Source organism: Dreissena polymorpha, chromosome 10, assembly GCF_020536995.1.
Source record: "Dreissena polymorpha isolate Duluth1 chromosome 10, UMN_Dpol_1.0, whole genome shotgun sequence".
Classification (NCBI taxonomy): Eukaryota; Metazoa; Mollusca; class Bivalvia; order Myida; family Dreissenidae; genus Dreissena; species Dreissena polymorpha.
In genome coordinates this window covers 26,594,064-26,615,407 of record NC_068364.1, presented here as the reverse complement: position 1 = coordinate 26,615,407, position 21,344 = coordinate 26,594,064, and the positions used below count along the sequence as shown (strand labels likewise).

The 21,344-nt window shown below is 34.1% G+C and overlaps 1 protein-coding gene across 2 annotated transcripts in view; it reads right to left on the bottom strand.

Moving 5' to 3' along the window:
* LOC127847288 (uncharacterized) overlaps positions 1 to 18,659 on the bottom strand; it is a 60,170-nt gene extending 41,511 nt beyond the window's left edge. Inside the window, exons 1-3 of one of the 2 annotated variants that reach the window (XR_008033900.1) lie at positions 18,043 to 18,659; positions 15,644 to 16,662; positions 12,828 to 14,927 (exon numbers count right to left, since the gene is read on the bottom strand). Coding sequence is in view for 1 of the 2 variants with exons in the window: in XM_052379121.1 (XP_052235081.1) it covers positions 14,581 to 14,927; positions 15,644 to 16,662; positions 18,043 to 18,422 (1,746 nt within the window). In the remaining variant the exon portion in view is untranslated. Of the gene's footprint in view, positions 1 to 9,362; positions 14,928 to 15,643; positions 16,663 to 18,042 lie in introns of those variants that run through there. The other variant, XM_052379121.1, reaches the window with a different exon arrangement.
* Between the last annotated feature and the right edge of the window lie 2,685 nt (positions 18,660 to 21,344).

The following is a 21,344-nucleotide window of genomic DNA, read 5'->3' as shown; positions in this document are numbered from 1 at the left end:
CATTATGCACACGAATTTATCCCCATTTTCCAAGAGCAGGTCACAATTATTTTGTATACTCTGTTTGCAGAGACTGGTGTGTCCCTTCTTCTTCACAGCCCGGCGCTGCTAACGTACAAAGCTTCTTCCAACATCCAGCTCATGAAGGGCAAGCGATACAAATGGAGACGTACATCAACTATATGAGGTCAACAATCATTCAAACCTCCCTCTCTTCTTTGTTAAATCTCCATATGAAGTCAGCACATGCAAATTAGGAGATTTTACTTTTGGAAAAGGACGGTTGGACAACATCGCTCTTGGAAAACGGTGTTAAATGCATGTGCTGAAAGTATTGTCCCAGTTTAGGCTGTGAAGTCCACACAGGCTGATCAGGAACAACACTGTCCACTTTAATAGAGTTTTTTGTTTAAAGGAATCTCTTCTAAACGCAAATCCAGTGTAGAGGGAGAGTGTCGTGTCTGATAATTCTGTGCCGACTTCACAGGCTAATCTGGGACGACACTTTACTAGTTAAGGCACATGCATAACGCCCTATTATCTTAGAGAAATGGTCATTTGTAAAATCTCCCTCAGCAAAAAGTACTGTGATTTCTATATGGCAATCGCTTGTGTATAAAGAGTTCTTGGGTGTGTTTTGTAGAAAATTCTTATGTAAATTTTTCAAAGTCGTCACTGAAAGTGGACTTTCAATTTATCACCTGAAGAGAATTGTTCAAAGTTATCTCTTATCTGAAGCATTGTGTTCAATATTCACATGATGCTGTTATTATTTCGTAAATTGTATGCGTTTGACATATCCATGAATTTAACACCAACACATCAAAAAATTACAGAAACAAATTCATCATTTTTTGTCAAATATAAGAAATACACGAATGTATTTGTCCTGGAAAGCCATTTGTAAAAAATACACGAAAATTCATTCCAGCAAAGGTAAAATATTGTCAAGTATGCTGCTGTATGCTGGTTGAAAATATCGAATACTTTTTTTTGCACTTAATATAGTTACTGGGTAATGGTATGTTTAAAAAAACGAAATCTGTGAATAACTACATTTTATGCTAATTATAACCATTGATTACTTTGTATGCTAATTCTAACAATTGATTACCTTTTATGCTAATTCTAATTATGGATTATTTTTTATGCTAATTCTATCCATTCATTACATTTAATGCTAATTCAAACCATTGATTACCTTTAATGCTAATTCTAGCCATTGATGGGTGGCTTTTGGTATGCAAGGAGCCATTGAGCCTCGTTCTGGGCAAAATTGGCTGAATACATGTGCTTAAAGTGTCATCCCAGGCTAGCCTGTGCAGTCTTTATTGGGTAATCAGGAACCACATTTTCACTTTAATGGTTTCGTTTAAAGGAAGTCTTAGTGCTCAAAGGGTCATCCCAGGTTAGCCTGTGTACTCTACTTAGGATAATCAGGGACCACATTTTTGCTGGTATAGTTTTGTTTAAAGTAAGTCTCTTTGAACTGAAAATAAAGTTTAGGCAGAAAGTGTCGTCCCTGATGAGCCTGTGTGGACTGCATAGGCTTATCTTGGACGACACTTTACGAACATGTATTATGTCTTGTTTTCCCAGAGCAAGATTCATTTTAAAAGAAGTAGCTTTGTAGTCATGTGTTATGTATTCACCTATATTTGATATTCATGTTTTTGGGTTTATGAATGAGCGTAAAGTGTCATCCCAGATAAGCCTGTGCCGATTGCACAGGCTAGTCAGAGACAACACTTTCTGCCTTTCTTTTATTATGTACTCACCAATATTTGATGCTGATGTGTTTTTTTTAGCTCACAGTGCTCATGGTAAGCTTTTGGGATCACCTCTTTTCCGTCGTGCGTCGTCCGTCGTGCGTCGTCAACATTTTGCCTTGTTAACACTTTAGCGGCAACATTTTGTGTCTGATATTCATGAAACTTGGTCGAACGATTTGTCCCAATGATATCTAAGTCGAGATCAAAAATTGATCTTGTGAGGTAAAAAACTAGGCCACTAGGTCAAATTAAGAAAACGCTTGTTAACATTCTGGAAGTCACATCTAATATCCAATCTTCATGAAACTTGGTCATAAAATTTGTCTTAATGTTTTCTCAGCTGAGTTAGAAAATGGTTTTGCTTGGTTGAAAAGCATGGCCGCCAGTCGGCGGGACAGTTTTCCTTATATGGATTTAGTAAAACCTTGTTAACACTCTAGAAGTCACATTTATGGTCCAATCTTTATTTAAATTGGTCAGAACATTTGTTTTCATAATAGTTGAGTTCGAAAATGGTTCCGGTCCTTTAAAAAACATGGCCACCAGGGGGCGGGGCAGTTTACCGTATATGGCTATAGTGAAACCTTGTTAACACTCTAGACGTAACATTTTAAGTCCAATCTTCATGAAACTTGGTCAGAATATTGGTCCCAATGATATTTCAGCTGAGTTCGAAAATGGTTCCGGACCGTTGAAAAACATGTGTGCCAGGGGCGGGGCAGTTTTCCTTTCATGGCTACAATAAAACCTTGTTAACACTCTAGAAGTCATATTTGTAGTCAAATCTTTATGAAACATAGTCGCAACATTTGGTTTTATGATATCTAGGCCGGGAATCTTTATGGTTACGGTCTGTTGAAAAACCTGGCTGCCACGGGATGGGGTAGTTTTCCTTAAAACGCTTTATAGTGTAACCTTGTTTACACTCTACTTAGAAATTAACAATGTACACTGTGAATGAAATTTATGCATATAATGATATTCATGATCTCCATGCAGTCATCTGAATATTAATTCTGCCGATAAGATAAACAGTTAAATTGTCAAATTTTTAAATATTTATTGTTGTTCCTTTTTAAAGACGATTATTATGATGATGATTAGTTGGGGATGAAGTGCAACAAACAATAAAACTATTTATGCCATCTGAAAACCCTTTATTTAATATTCTCAAAATTTCAAGTAGTGATATTCATTACACAGAAATTTACTAAGGGGATAAACAACTGTATATAACTTGAATTGTGTTTGACCTCCAATCATAAATGCATGGCTTGTCAGGAATGCACTATTTCTGAGGTTTATGCACATTTCTAGCAATCTATGACCCGGTACTTGGGTTCTGCCTAATTGCTGTATTTTTTTAATTTAACATAGTCGGTAGGGATTGTTAAAAAATAAAATCTCTGTTAAAAGTGTGGCGACCCCATTGTTAGCCTACCTGAGCACAACGTGCTCATGGTGAGCTTTTGTGATCATCTTTTGTCCGTCGTGTGTCGTCCGTCGTCCGTCGTCAACATTTATTTATATTGACTTTTTTGCAGAAATTCAACATAGTGTTAGCACCAATGAGACAACAAGAATAGTCACATATGAATCTTATTTGACCTTTGATCATTCACTTATCCTACGTATATAAAACTCCTTTATACCTGTGCACTGTTGCAGAACAAAAGTGTTGATTGATGCCTTCTTAATGTGTAACTCTCCCTGAAAATTTGCCCCAACTAACTGGGCTCTCCCATTAAACACCTTTGTCTTGATGTCAGTTGGACACCATTCATAAGATATATTACAACCGGAAACGTTTTAGGCATACAGTTCTCAGTCAGTCAGTAGTTTGTGTGTGATTATGAAGGATTTGTGTTTTAACAGGTTTTGTTGTTGTTTCAATTGGAAATATCATTGCAAGGGGAGTCTGAAAATTATTCCAGTTGTTTGAAAACACTATGTGAACAATTTGGTAGTGAAAAAACCAACAATGTATCACATCTTTTAAGAAGCACAACAATATGTTTGGTTAAAAAGAAAAGTTGATTTGGCAGTTGTTTTTGGAAAAATAATATATTTATGTTACAGATTTTTTGTGCAGTTAAATTGCAAATAGTTTGACAGTTGTTTTGATATGATAATTTTTCCAATGTCTTGTGTGTGTTTACTTCTATATTTGCACACATTTGTAACTATAAGAAAGATCAAGTGATGTTTTGTATCCTAAAAGAAGATCAATGTTGAATTTTTTTGTACATATTCTCATACTCATTTAGTTCTTTGCAACCGACTTTGATATATGATAACAATTCAACGTAGTGTATTTAATTATGCAAAAACTATTTCATAACCACTTAATCTAATGAAAAATACAGTTGTTTTCAGTATCTAAAGTTGTTCTTTCAAAAACAAGTTGTAACTAGTCATCTCCTATTACATCCAACGATGCGGAGATGCTTATATCATGACAACAATTTGTGGGAAAATGTACTTCCATTTTTTTTTGCTGATGTTCATTATTAAATTTCTGTCCACGCAAAACTACCTATAATGCATATATGTATATATCTGCCGAAACAACAAACCCGTTCTTTCCACAAAACAACGTTAACAACCCTTGTTCAATTAATTTTGGGACAATATAACTAAATTTGTAGAACTACTTGATTACATTTTATTCCTAATGTCAGTACACTTTGAGACTTTTCTAACGCATCACTTAATCATATCAATATAGCTCCCTTATTTTTGAACGGCTTGTGTTGAAATTTGGACAAAAAATAATTAAACACATATCTGATAATTCCTGAAAATTTAATTGAAAACCAACAAAATATACAACTTAACAAATTATAAACGTCACTGAAAGTCAAATTCGCAAACTCGCATAAACATACACGTCTTATTAACTGACCGACTAGCAACATGCCGAATGAGCCGTTTCGCTCCTAAATATTCATACGAGCCATATTGTTCTTCTTTAATTAATGTTATGTTTTTCTTGTGTAAAAACTTACCTAAAATTATGAAATTGAAATTAAATTGGAATAATATGTATATCGCCTATTATTACACTTGGTGATTTTTCTAACGCAACACTTTTACAAATAACATATCTCAGTAATGTGCAAATATTTTTATTTAAAATTGCACATGTGATCATTTGACTACAATATGTGCAAGCTAAAGATAAAATCATTCATCCGTGACGATCGGACGCTTAAGCAAGTGGGAAAGGTAGCCTGATAAATGCAAAGTGCGCGATTGCGCTCCTGAATATTCATACGAGCTATATTGTTTTGTAAATTAATTTTATGTTTTCCTTGTGTAAGAAACCACATAAAATTATTCAATTGAAATAATTAAATCGCGTTTCACCATTTCCACGGGCAAACATATAGATCCACACCTACCCCACATGCGAAAGCGTCCATTTGTCAAGGATGAATGATTTTATCGTGAGCTTGCATAGAATGTAGTAAAATGATCGTATGTAAAAATTTTAATCAATATCTGTTCTCATAACTGAGACATTCAAGTTTGAAAAGTGATGCGTTAGAAAAGTCCCCAAGTATGTCCAGCGTGAAATGCAATCAACCCAAAGATTGAATAGTCGCACAATAATATGAAATGCTTGACAAATATTGTGCAACCTTTATCTGTATATCACGCGTCAGGACAAAGTACAAATGGTTTAATCATCCCATGTTCTGAAAATGGGAAAACCAATAGATAAAGTCAGATACTATTTCAATTATCTTACATTGAATTCACCTCAGTATTTTATAAGCATTATCTCATCTTGTAAAATCACCTGACTTGAATACATGTAGGGAGGTAAAACATCCATAGTACGTTAGGGGGTATTGCCCATATTTATCATAGGTCTGATTGTTGACTTTAAATATTTGTCTAAAACTAAGATAACTAAAATATAGGATTGAATTTATCAGCTAAGTTACATGCACATATAAAACAGTCTTTGTACTTTGATGTTTTCACACTCTGATTTAAATGTGGTGGGTATGTCACGAGTACTATAACATGTACAATGAATGGCCAGTACATGTTTTTATGTGATGTTTTATTTAATTTTAACCCGAATAACTAACGATTTTCAGCTCTGTTAAAGCACTTGATCTTCTATCTCGAAAATAATACAAAACCGTTTGATGACATTCCCAGTGACCTAGAACTGATTTCAGATGTGAACAGAACACCTTGAATTATTCACAGATCACAAACAAGAGAATATATAATGCGTACTGATGCTTGCTTAACGTTGGCTGTACGGAGTTCACTTCTTGAACTGACAGGCTCACATGTGCACAAAGACTCAATATTATCCGACATATACATTTAAAGGGTCTAGAAATTTCCATACACATGTATAAAAAAGCAATTGTCTGGGGTCTAAATACATGTACCTATTAAATTATCTTTGAAATGGTAATTTTACATTGTGTTTATCCCATACAAGGCACAATATGACAAAAAGAACATCTTCCAGAATTCTAAACACCCTGTTTAACGACAGATGTAATGCCACATAGAATAGTTTTCACTTCTTGCGTTATGTTTTGCAAATGCTTTGCCTATTAAAAGGCACAATTTTTGCTTAATTCTGATTCCATGAGTTGGTTCAAAGAGGTACCCTAGACAATATTTTCGGGCTAAATAGGCAGTTTTTCTTATAATATATTTTAGAAAAAACATTGTGAACACTCTGGAGGTCATTTGCTGAGACTGTCTATCGCATGTGTTTAAAATGTAGTTCGCACGGTCAAATTGAAGGAAAGCCTGTGGACACTCTAGAGGTCCCATGTATTTCCCTATCTTCATACAACTTGGTAAGAACAGTATCCTATTAATATCTTGCTTGAGTGTTAAACTGGTTCAAAGGCTCAAAAACAAGATAGATATGTACTGTAAGTAAAACTTAAATACAGTCTAGTGGCCTCATTTATTTTTAAACTTCATTGAACTTGGTGACAACATTGGTCCCAGTACTTATTAGGGATGCGTTCAAAACTGAATTATGTTGAATGAAAAACATGGTTACTAGGTCAATTTAAAGGGAAAGCTTGTGATCTCCCTATAGGCTACATTTATTGCCCGTTCTTCATACAAAGTGTTACAATTATGCTTCCCAATCATATCTAAACCAAGTTTGAAACAAAGTCACTTCGGGTTGTTAACTTACTCACTTGGTAAAATTTTAAAAAGCTCGTGAACCTTCTTGAGGCCAAATGTATCGCCAAATCTTCCTTAAACTTGGTCCGACATTTGTATCTTATTATGTCTCGGCATTCGTGAAATATTATTTCAGGCCATTGAAAACCATGAGTGCCATGAGGCTGAGCATTTTTGTATCTGGCTATAGTAAAAATATGTAAACACTCTAGGAATCACATTCATAATCCGCTCATAAATGAAACGTGCTTAGGAATAAAAAAAACCTGTGTTGTTATAATATCTTGACATTTTTTATATAAGATGTTTTTATTATGGATGGATACACTTTGCAAGAGCACAGGATTTTCCAAGTGACTCGCATTTTAGCTTAATATAATAACCATCAGGCCTTATTTTATAAATGAAATTTGTCTATCACATCTATAAATATAACCCTATCAATAATTCTAGTCATTCTTTGTTTAAACACATTATTGAATTGCATCAAAAGTGTAACTCTTTTGAGTTGATTTCCTGGATTGAAAATTATTGGTGTTTTTTTGGCTTGTTAGACACCATATGCATAATTTCACAACAATAGGAAACGCATGTGTTAATGTAATTTGTATCTCCACTATTTGCAGATAAGTCTGAGCTATTCTGCTGCCCATTTGTCTGAGTCATGCTCTGCCTAAGGTTAACGTGCAACATCTTTATATCACTGCTTTTAGCTCACCTGAGCACGTGCTCATGGTGAGTTTTTTCTGATCACCTTTTGTCCGTCGTTCGTCGGCAACATTTTGCATTGTTAACACTCAAGAGGCCACGTTTATTGTCTAACCTTCATGAAACTTGGTTAGAAGTTTTGTCCCGATTATATTTTGGTCGAGTTCGAAACTGGGTCACGTGATGTCAAAAGTTAGGTCACTAGGTCAAATTAAAGAAAAAGCTTGTTAACATTCTAGAAGTCACATTTATTGTCGAATCTTCATAAAACTTTGTCAGAACATTTGTCTCAATACTATCTCAGATGAGTTCGAAAATGGTTCCTGTCAGTTGAAAAACATACCGGCCAGTGGGCGGGGCATATTTTTTTAGTACATGGCTATGGTAAAACATTTTAGACACTCTAGAAGTCTCATTTTTAGTCCAATCTTTATGAAAATTGGTCAGAACATTTGTTCTAATGATATCTCGGCTGAGTTCTAAAATGGATCCGGTTCGTTGAAAAACATGGCCGACAGGGGGCGGGGTAGTTTTGCTTATAAGGCTATTGTAAAACCTTGTTAACACTCTAGGAGTCACATTTATTGTCCAATCTTCATGAAACTTGTTCAGAACATTTGTTCTTATGATAACTAGGTTGAGTTTCAAAATGGTTTTGGTCCGTTGAAAAATATGGCCGCCAGGGGGCGGGAAAGTTTCCCTATATGGCTATAGTAAAACCTTTTTAACACTCTAGGGGTCACATTTATAGTCCAATGTTAATAAACTTGGTCAGAACAATTGTTCTTATGATATCTCAGCTGAGTTAGGAAATGGCTCCGGTCTGTTGAAAAACATGGCCACCAGGGGGCGGGGCAGTTTTCCTTATATTGCTATAGTAAAACTTTGTTAACACTCTAGAAGTCACATTTATAGTCCAATCTTCATGAAACTTGTTCAGAACATTCATTCTAATAATAGATCGACTTTGAAAATAGTTCCGGTCCGTTGAAAAAAATGGCCGCCAGGGGGGCGGGGCAGTTTTTCTTATATGGATAAAGTAAAACCATGTTAGCACCCTAGAAGTCATATTTATTGTCCAATCTTCATGGAACTTTGTCCAAAGATTTGTTCTAATGATAGCTCCGCTAAAAATGGTAACAGTTCGTTGAAGAACATGGCGGCAAGGGGAGCAGCAGTTTTTCTAATATGACTATATTAAAAGCATGTTAACACTCTAGTTGTAATGAGGATGTTGGTGCACAATGATGATGATGATGATGATGATGATTATGATGATGATGATTATGATGATGATACTGGTCATGGATTTAGACACATAAACAACAACCTAAATATTTAATTATAATTATTGCATTACTCAAATTAATTATTGCCAATACTTCAGATTGTTACCTTTTTCTTTTGCAGAAATTCAACATAGTGGTAAAACAAATAAAAACAACAAGAATTGTTACATATGAATGTTATTTGACCTTTCATTCAATTATCCTACTCTTTATAAAGCTCATTTATACCTGTGCTTGCATTCTTCCAGTACAATAGTGTTGATTGAAGACTTTTTAAATAGCCATTTGTGTAACACTCCTTGGAAATTGGCCCCAATTAACGGGGCACTTCCAAGACTTTTGATTTATGTCAGATGGACACAAAGAAGACCAATCTTGAATTTTTGAATTTCTAGTACATATTATCATACTCATTTACTTCTTTATTACCGACTTTTCATACAATTTAACATATTATATGTAATTATGCAAAATCTATTTCATAAACAATAAATCTATACAGTTGTTTGCGGTATCTAAAGCTGTTCTTGCAAAAACGGGTTGTAACTAGTCATCCCCTATAATATCCAAAGATGCCGAGACGCTAATCTCATTATTGCATGATCTCAAAGCTGGACAACAATTTGTGCAAAAAAGTACCTCCATTCTCATTTGCTGATGCTCATTATTAAATAAATGTCCACATATTACTTTTACCAAAAATATAGCTTTGTTGCAACAGGTAACAAATGTCTTTTTTAAAAACATAAACACACACAAAGAACTACTAAGTACTTTTAACGCATATACGTATATATCTGCCTAAACAACAAACCCTTTCTTTTCACAAAACAACGTTAACAACCCTTGCTTAACGTTAAAACTACTCAGGTGAGCAACCTAGGGCCACCATGGCCCTCTTGTTTATAATTACTGACTTTGTTAACATGTAAATAAACATTTTATCAATTTGATTTCTTGTGGTTTCTTACTTCACAGCTCACTTTAAGGTACATGTAAACAGACATGGGGCCATGTGAGTCTTGCACTAGAAAACAGGCTTAATGCAGGAGCGTAAAATTTCATCCCAGATTAGCCTGTGCCATCTTCACAGGCTAATCATTGACGACACTTTCAGCCTAGAGTGGTTTTCATTTAGAAGAGACTTTAAACCACAAATTCCATAAAAGTGAAAGGTGTATTCTTTGATTAGCCTGTGCAGATTGCACAGGCTAATCTGGGAAGTACTTTACACTCATGCAGTTAGCCAAGTTTTCCAGAAGGGCTAGTTTCAAAATGTGTCCCCACATTTTCTCCCATGTCGGCAATACCAAAATGTGTCATAAATAAGAAAGTTTTTTGAAAAGATAAATACATTTTATTCTGTGACAAAACTTTGGTACATATTGAATTTGATGCTTTACCAATATATACATAGATGATAATTTGTACAAATACTGTTTACTCTGTATACAAACAGATGCCAACAATAATAGATTGATATCACTTGCACAATTATCTAATGAACAACTTTAATTTGCCTTGAAGGGTATTTGTTGTTTATTTGGGACTATATTTTTGTTAGCAAACAAATTACAATTTTTTATACTGAGAAAACAAGGTAATTAGTTTAAATATAATCTAAACACCGCCAAAAATCATCACTATAGTGTCAGAAAGCTTACCTATACTAAAACAGGGTTTCTATTTTTTTTTAGAAACAGTTTAATTGTATTAATACTTAAATAGAAAATTAATTTAACTCGCATTTTAAACATTCATGTATTTTAAGGAATTAAAAATAAATGTTAAAAAACATTGAAGAAGAAAAATGAAATGAAGATATGTACGCTGAAACAGTGTTAACATACACCCTAGAAAATACACATACAATATTCAGTTTTTTGTGGAGATTTTCTCCGGACACAGTCTTACTGAAGACAAAAATATTGTGAAATTATAGCTTCAATTGGAAAACAAATACATCAGAGTAACAGTCAGATTTGGTAAATATGGACAAACATTTTAGAATGCAAAACAAGAAGCCTATAATGACCTTTAGGTAGGTAAATAAGTACAGATTATGATAAAATTTGTTGATAAGAAATAACCTCATTTTATAAATGGAAACCAGCCAAAATATGTTCAGGCTTAGAAATTAAACTAAACTTACCGTATACTTATAGATGTTTTGTTCTTAACCAAATTTCATGTTACAAGCAATTCGACTGTTAACATCAAATAAAAAGTAAACAGTGATTCGATCCCGCATCTGCAAAGGGTGCATAATAACAAACATGTATTTCTAACAATCATTTGGATTACTAATTTTGCATTCTATATACACAATCGTCTTCAGGAGTGGCATTTTGAAAGACTTAGTATAAAATGCAACATTAGTCTTACAAGTAAATATATAAAGAGTGTAGTTAACAAATCTGAAACAAATCTGACTTAACAAATAAGTTTTTGTCAATGTTTTAAAGCAAGGGTAATTCTTAGTCACACTTAATTTGTATAAGCCCCATTTATAATCACAATTACTTTGTATAAGACCCGACAATTACAAACATTTACATTGTATAAGCCCCGCACTTATTCATACTCACTTTGTTAAAGACCACTCTTAATCTCACTTACTTCGTATAAGGATCCACACTTAACCACACTTAATTCGTAAAAGGCCCCACAGTTACTTTGTATAAGGCCCCACACTAAATACCACTACTTTGTATAATTCCCCACACTTCATCACACTTAATTTGTATAAGGTCCCACACTTTATCACACTCACATTGTATAAAGCCTCACACTAAATCATGCTTACTTTGAATAAAGCCACACATTTAATCATGCTCACATTGTATACGGCCCCACACTTGATGACACTTAATTTGTGCAAGGCCTCCCACTTGATCACATTTACTTTGTATAAGGCCCCCACTTGATCACACTTACTTTGTATAAGGCCCCCACTTGATCACATTTACGTTGTATACGGCCCCACACTTGATCACACATACGGTGTATAAGGCCCCACACTTGATCACATCCACTTTGTATACGGCCCCCACTTGATCACATTAACTTTGTATACGGCCCCACACTTGATCACACATAAGGTGTATAAGGCCCCACACTTGATCACATCCACTTTGTATAGTGCTTGGTATACATTTATATAATGCATATGAATTGTGATATGAATGAAGAGTCAAATAACACAGCCAAATTCAACAAGAAACATGTGAACATAAAATATATGAACAATGTGTGTACATATTTGTATAATTGACTATTTCTGCCATTGCAATGGCTATGTATATGTGTCAATATGATATATTAACATAAACACTTGAGCATCGTTTTGGAAAAACTGGCAATCCACACAGGCGAAAATCCAGTTAAGACAGAAAGTGTCGCCCTGATTGACCTGTGTTGACTCGACAGGCTAATCTGGAAAGACACTTTACACACATGCATTAAGCCCCGTTTTCCCAGAGCAAGGCTCATATACAAATGCAACAACACCATTGTACAGGTGTGTTATGGCAATATTTTCAGGTAGCATCATGAATGAGTAAAAAATGTGGCCTCTAATGTGGTATCAAGGCTATTTTAAGAATTTACTTAGTGATCGAGTTTTTTGTACATGTGACCCAGATTTAAACTCGGCCTAGAAAATGACTACATGATTACGATTTGTCACCATCAGCACTCAATGTTCAGGTTTAAAGAGACCTTATCACGTTGTGGTAAATTGACAAAGTTAAAAAAGTTGGTTCGGATTCACAAATTTTCGTTTTAGTTATGATATTTGTGAGGAAACAGTAATACTGAATGTTTACTATGCTCTAAAATAGCCATTATATGCATCTTTTGACGATTTAAAAACCTGAACATTATAAAGCGTTGCAGCGCGAAACGATTAAATAATTTGGAGAGTTCTGTTGTTGTCGTTATATTTTGTGAAACTACGATGATTGCTTATATAAAATACATCAGTGATTGTATGGGTGCGGATGGCCGAGTGGTCTCAGTGGTAGACTTTTTCTCCACGACTCCAGGGGTCAGTGGTTCGAGTCCTGTTGAAACTTACTTTTTTTCTATTTTTTAAACTTTATTCTTGATGTTTTCTGTAACAGTGTTTAAGACTTGTTAGGGAGCCAATCTTTAATTTACCTGTACATGCATGTATATGTTTTCTTGGAATATATCCAACTTTATTAAAATTGATTGCATTGTATTTCATTACTATTTATAACCGGAGAATTTATGCAAAAAGACTAATGGTAATCAATTTATGTTTATGACATATTATTTGTAATAAGATCAATTAAACTGGTTCTTACTATTGGTTTTTCTTAAATGTCTTGCAGCTACTTAATTCTACATGAATGCACTGTTGTAATTTTTGCTTATGTGAAACTCATTACTTAAAAATGTTTGAATATCAATTATAAAAAAAAACAATTATATGAATTTTTATAATGTAAGTGCATACATATAAGGGTAGGGAAGAGTGAGGAAGAACTATATGTTATAACATTTACAATTTTACAGAATGCAATATATATATATATGTGATCAGGCACAAGTTGTCATATTATACCATATTTTATTAAACGAGTTCAGGAATTTTGTTAGTAAGCGAGCCTTTGACAAATTTCCTGGACGAGTTAAATAAAATATGGTTTAATATGACAACGAGTGTCGGATCTTTTTTGATCACATGCTTTTAAATGATCGAATTAAATAAATATTTACGCAAACATAATGATAAATCCCGAATTTTGATTACATTTCGTGACGTCATTTGACGTTGCAACGTCATTTCAGCAAAATAACAAAATGCGATTGGTCAATAAACAAAAACTAAGCCAATGAAAACATTTAAAATGTTTTCTTACACATGTGTAATTTAAAACAATATTTTATGGTTGTATTAAATAGGAAACAGGGTATTTGATAAAATTCTAATTGTTTTATATAAGAACACCAAAATAAACACTCTGGAAAATATAAAGGGGCACACACAAAATGTCTTGATAGTGTAAATTCTTGTTCGAACAGCTTCGCACTGTAAACTCGGGTTAAAAAATTGCAAAATGCTGCATCGCTATAATTTTCATATTAACCGATGCTGAATTAACATTTATTCATTTAATTGAACTGGAAGAGAATATTTGAACATTTCATTGGGTATTAATTTTGATCCAAACCTGAGAAAAGGTCTTTACAATTTTTAAAGAAATGTGTTTTCAAAGCAGGAAACAACAATTTTCATCATATTTCAAAACCAAGGATCAAACAATTTTCAAGTAATCTTCTATACGTTTGTAATGTATGTTAAAAACATGAAAGCCAATATACATAAATCGAGTGCGATTTTGATGTCAGGTAAATAACATAAATTATTCTCTGAACTAAAATCATTTTGACGTGTTAAGTGAAATAGAAATACACAAAGAATTTTCATAGATTTAACAACTTAATACATGCATAGCACTTATAATGTTCACATATACTTTTTATTAATACTATCATTGTTATGGTATCATATCTCAATGCTCTAATTGTAAAACAGCATATTCTCATGGCCAATTTGAATAATCTGAAAAATAAAACAAGATGCTTGTTAAATAACACTATTGTGCTTTGAACACCTGGATACTATTGTTTCTGCCAATTCCGACAATTATGCAGGCGGTGTGTCTGTTGTAGCAGACTGACAATGGGTCACCCTTCTCCGTAGCAAGAGTGGCCAGCTTTCTTCTTCCCTCACTGTCCAACTGTATGATATAGAAGTTGGAGAAGCCTCCACATACCAGCACTTGCCCGAAAGGTGTCACATTTACACCAAATGGCCAGGCCAGTGCTGGGTCAGTAAAGGTAAACAGGACTGACCCATCCCTGGCCAGGATACGAACCTTGTGCTTGGAGTTGTTAGTGATGTACAACTTGTCCCCTGTGGGACTCACAGCACACCTCCCTACTGCAATACAGAGTAGCATCAAGCAATTAAATAATATGTATAGCAATTGATAACAAATTTCGTTAAAATTGTATTAAATGTATATTGTTAAATACAATAAATTATGCAACAAATGATTAAGGTCTGCATTAAAACCCTTAATAATCATTAACTAGGTTTGACAGGAAGTTTTGTTCCAGTGCTTTGTTTTCGCTCAATGTTTGGGATGTTTGCATGTGACTGGTGCTTCAAGAATTGATGTCTACAACAACACCACAGAAGGAAATACTTACACTGAAAAATGTGTCAGGTGATATAACTACATGCAGTAATTATAGATTATCCATACATATACACAGGATTACAATGTTATTGAAACATATATTGAGATATTTTACATGACAATCATACACATAAGTAACTTTAAAGTATCTTTGTTTCTGAAATTGAAATATTATATATATATATATATAGTTTCATGATCAATTATAAAAGACAGTTGTTTTCTTTACAAGTCCATACTCAATTGTTGAACATTTTAAATAAACCAAAAACTATTGACTAAAGGTAACAGTAATTTAAAAACACATTTATGTTCATTTATAGATATGTCATACACTGAATGGACTAAACGTGACATTGCATTCTTAACTGTGGCTGGAATAATACAATGATGCTACATTCTATATATATGTATTCAACCTAAAATATAAATGTTATAATTTTGCTATTCTTACCTGTCAGATCATCTGATGTATCCTCATACATCTTGCTGACAAATATCCCACTGAGTGTGTACATGTACAGGGCAGTATTAGAAGTAATATACAGGTCTTCTTGGTGGAAGGCAATACCACTACATGTATGTTGAAACTGAAGCTTTTTCCCCATGACCAGCTGCCTGTTGTTTACTGTGATGAACTGGACCTCATGTGTGTTTGTATCTGGACCATTCACAGTCACAGCCACCTCACTGGATGTGATCTCACACATACCCAATGGCCTGCCAGTACCACTCCAGTGACTCACCACCTGGTACTGCTGGTCAAGAAGCTTGACATTCGCATTAGAGTTGTCTACAACCAGGACCTTTCTGTCTGGGAGTACACAGATGGCTATGATACTGCATTTTTTTGAATCACTTGATATTTTCACATTGTGTTCAGACTTCCCCTGCACAGTGATTACCTTGTTTGGATTCCCTTGTCCCATCAATGTCTGTGTACTGTGTTCAATCTGTCCAAGACCAGACAGTTTAGACAAGTACTGTATAATTTCATGGTTAGGCTGGAATGTTATTGAAACTTTAGCCTGAAGAGAATTCTCCTTCAGAAAGGTTTCAGACTGCTGTATTTTATCCTTGCATTTCCTGATGGCTATAAAGGATAGTTCCAGTTTGCTTTTATCACTGATATCCTGTATGGCATCACGAAGTTGTTTCAATTCGTCCCTGAGCCTGATGCATTTGTCAACATCACTTTTGGAAGAGGCTTGAAGTTTGGTAAGAGTATCTTTCATTTCCTGCAGTGTTTTCTGTTCGATTGTGTCTAAGGCTGAATTTATTTTTTGGCGAGTATTCTGTATTGTGTGTAACTGCTCGTCAAATGAACTTTGAACATATTGAATGCTAGCCTCTTGGTTGTCTTGAAGTTTTTTTATTTCTTCCAGAACAGATTTGATAGAAACTGACAGTTTTTGAAGGTCTGTGGACTGACCTTTCACTTTGTCGGATATAAGAGTTACCTTTTGGCAGAGTCTGAAAGAAAAGAGAATAAAAAACACTGTAAACTATATTAAATACTAAAATATTTTCTTTAAAGCTTTGGCATGGGAATCTTTAAGTACTTTGGCAACATCAGAATGAGATTGATTATAAAGTCCAGCATTAAGAGTCCAGCAATATATTCACACATATGGCCAGTTACAGGGTCTCTGATTTAGAAATAGGTCATGGGGTTGTATCTCCATAACCTTTTTTTATCCGATATTAACACAAATTAAGATATATAAGGGTACCTAATATATTATTATATATAAATACATCATATAGAGACATTAATTGCGAGGTATATAAAATTTCAATTTCAGACGTGATTGTGGTTTTTGATTTAAGACCTTAATGTGACATTTGATCGAATTACCTCCCCTACACCCCCTCATAATAATTAAAGGTGCCTAGAACGCGGGGTTGTATACTGACCCCGTTTTTAGTACTGACCTCGTAAGTATAGTCTAAAAACTACCGAGACCGCGTAACTGGCACTATATAATAGTATATATATATATATATATACAAACATTTCTATATTGAAATCTAAAACCTAAGTATTTATTTCATCAGTTATATTACTGGAGGTATTCAAAGCCCCATGTAGCGATTTACTAAGATGGCTTTAAACTGCAGTCTTCTATTTATAATTACTGTACATGCAAAAATTAATAGTTTTTTTAAATAAATAAAATAAAATAAATAAATAAAAAATATTTCATTGATATAATAAACAAGAGCTGTCACCATAGGATGACATATGCCCGCTATAAACGCTTTGATAGAAGTTATGCTTATTTTTTCGAAACCTAAATGCGGACCCTAAGCTCAAGGTCAAGGTCACAGGGGTAAAAATGTGTATGCGTTTAGAAAGGCCTTGTCCATATACACATGCATACAAAATATGAAGGTTATATCTCAAGGCACATAGAAGTTATGAGCAATTTTCGAAAACTTAACGCAGATTTTGAAACCTTAATGCGGACACAAAGTTGAAGATCAAGGTCACAGATGTAAATTTTTTAAGCAGATTTCGAAACTTAAACCCGGACCCTAAGTTCAAGATCAAGGTCACAGGGTTAAAAAATGTTGTGCGTATGGAAAGGCCTTGTCCATATACACATGCACACCAAATATGAAGGTCATATCTCAAGTGACATAGAAGTTTTGAGCATTTGTCGAAACCTAAACGCAAAGTGTGACGGAAAGACGGACAGACGGACAGTCCGATCACTATATGCCCTTCGGGGGCATAAAATGATTTTGCTTATAATGTTACCTTCTTGCAACAAAGATTAAAAACCCTGCATTTTTGTAATGGTAGTGTTTTTTCTATAATTAAAATGAAGAAACAATATATTAATATACCTGTGTTTAAGGAAGGCACAATTTGTGCAGCACAGCTCACTGTGATCATCACAATACATTTTCAGGCTTTCTTCTTTATGGACATCACATTTCAAAAGAAAATCTTCCACCTTCTTGGCCACTGGCCATTTCTTCATAGTTTCTCTTCCATAGGGGGTATGTTTTGTAAACAACTTGTTGTGCATGTTAACACATTCTCCACAGTAAAACTTCACACAAGATTCACAGAAGAAATCAGCCATTTTATCCAGTTTTTTTTCTTCGCAGGTCGAGCACAAGAAGTCTTGGATCATGTCAGATCCCTTGTCAATGGTGGATTGTGAAAAGCTTTTTGTAATGTCAGATCCCTTGTCTAAGGAGGATTGTGAAAAGGTTGCCATTTTACTAAATTAATTTTCACAAACACGGCAGCTAAGGATCCCTTTACCTTTGATTCAACTTAAATATGTTAGTGCCTCTTAATGATTGTAAGCTAAATTAAACAGCTCAACAAATTTCGCCCATCCAATTGTCCAAAGCCCGTAAACAAGTTATGCATAACATTACCAGTATGAAACGAATATAAAACTCCTGTTTGTTTGAAGGTTTAAACTTAAGTAAACAAAGTAACTATGTAATCTGTGAATCGCATGGTAAGATAAAACCACATGGTTAAACCTGAGTTTGCCATTGGTTTACTTGGGTATACAAAAGGAAATATTTCAACTCGAGGCTGCGTTAAATCAATAAAGCAAGAAGAAAAATTGCTTTAAGTAGTATCGATTACATGGGTAAAATATGAAGCATGTTAAACAGTATACCACTTGAAAGCCTATATAGGCCTTCAATCTAGCTGTAATGAATGTAATTTTCACAAATAAGCATTTCACTTAGAGACAATTTTATTATGTAAATGATAAATTGAAAATCAATAAAACTGTCTTTGTCACGCCTGAAATATTCCACCTCATACCTATTTGTCTGAAAGCATCGGTAGTTAGGTTTAATAGGACGCACATAGAAAACAATAATTCAGCTCACCTGAGACACGCAGGTGAAAACTGTTATGTGCTGACTATGTTGTTTTTTTACCAAGATTTTTACTCTGTGTGACACAAATTTCGTATGGTTTAAAACAATGTCTGAATATATTAAAATATTAGTACATTATAAGTTGTTTACTATATAAGTACATATAACACGTGTCCCCTCATGCCTAGTTAGTTTTGATCCCAGGGCCTGATTTGAACATTCAAGTAAAGGAAACCCACACACACCATGTCTTGAAGTGTCAGTGATTTTTTAAAGTTATTTATTGTATACGTCTATATATATTTTTTTGGAATACAGTAACTTTAGTGATTACATCATTTTAAAAGATACTGCAGTGTTTTGCATTTTCAGGCAGCCATGTTGAGATAACCCACCTTGAGGTTTTAGACTATCTGAGATAAACAGATTTCTCAAAACTTGCCTGAAAATTCAATCAGAACAAAGATTCGTGTTTTGGATTGGACAAAGGACCTGGGCAACTATCCTGACCCCTATGGTGTCATTGTAGGGGCTGACATTGTTTACATTCAAGAAGTTTCTGAATATTTACTGAGAACTTTGTTTAAACTCAGTCACAAAGACAATCTATTTCTTCTGTCCTGTAACATTTTAATGAACGAGATAATAATTTCTTAGACAGACTGCGTGAACATTATTCTTTGAATAAAATTTTGTATGATAAATTAAAAGGATGTGATTTTATGTCTGGCTACAGTGTTACAGTGACATGCACGTGAAAAGATGCTTATTAAACAAATAATACTTTTAAACAAATTATATGCAATATTAAAGCCCGGATTTTATAAACACTGTATACATATTCGATCTTTACTAAATATTATAGACAATAATAAAGAAGGCTCAAATTTATTAAAGATTGTTTATGTTTATCAATCTGGGGACAAAATAACATGAAAATATAAAACTATGAAAACAAAGACAAACACGCTTATACAATACATCCATACACATGAAACAATTATTTACAGTTTAAATTGAGGCAAGATAAAAAGTGTAGACAATAAACTTTTGGACCCATTTTTGGAAACACAATTTACTTAATGCATGTTTGTGAAGTGTCCCGGATTAGCATGTGGATCCTACACAGGCTTATCAGAGTCAACACTTTCGGTGTAAAGTGGATTAACCACTAGGAAGAGACTTCTGTTAAACACAAACTACCATAAAAGCGGAAAGTATTATCCCTGATTAGCCTGTGCAAACTGCACAGGTTAATCTGTGACAACACTTTGAGCATCACCAATAAAAAGCAGAGTTTTCGTCGGTTTGCAACATTGGCCGCCATTCCTCCAAAATGTTAGTATAAATAAAATCAAAGACGTACACACTTTTATACATGTATTTCACAGCTGATATGTGATTAGTTTCGTGTTTGAACATGGTTTTTAAAATCGTCACAATCAAGAAATGTATAAAATACAGTGTTAAATCAAAATGCTTCATGGTCTTAAAAAAATATGTTAAAGGGATAAACCCAGCTAACACTTTGGTTCGCGCAACCGCTTAATTGGTAATTAAAAAGACGAGATTGATTTAGTGCTCTAACTACCATTTTCATTCAGAAAAAAAAGCATTTAAAGGTTTAACCTTTATTTTCTCACTTATTAAAATGTGGAAGATAGAGCAAAGTGGAATCGAAAAATTTGTTCTGTGACGACTGAATATTGAATCCGATTACGTCATATTAAAGATCTCGTTCTCAGGAACACATTGATTTAAAAAAAACTCATTTTTGAAAAAAATTGAGATAGAGCTCTACTGTAGCAATAAAACGACGATGTGTCTCTCTCAATTTCATGGACAAGCTCACTGCCATCCTGCAATAAGAAACATATATCAACTGTGCTCTTGGAAAATGGTGTTAAATGCATTTGCGTAAAGTTTCATACAATTGTCGTCCCAGATTAGCTCGTGAAGTCCGCACAGGCTTATCAGGAAGTTTCTGAATATTTGCTGAGAACTTTGTTTAAACTCAGTCACAAAGACAAGTTTTTATGGTATTTTTTTATTAGGAAGTCCCTCCTTACAAAAAACATCCGATTCATGAGGAAAGTGTCTTCCCTGAATAGCTTATGCGGACTGCACAGGCTAATCTGTGACAACAATTTACGCTCAAACATTAAGCCCCGTTTTCCCGGAACGAGGCTAAATGAAGTTTGGTAAAGACTAGATGTTGGACGTTATCAGAGAATGGATACAAAAGTGGTCATTTAAGAGACCAACATTACCAACCAATAAAAACTTCCATT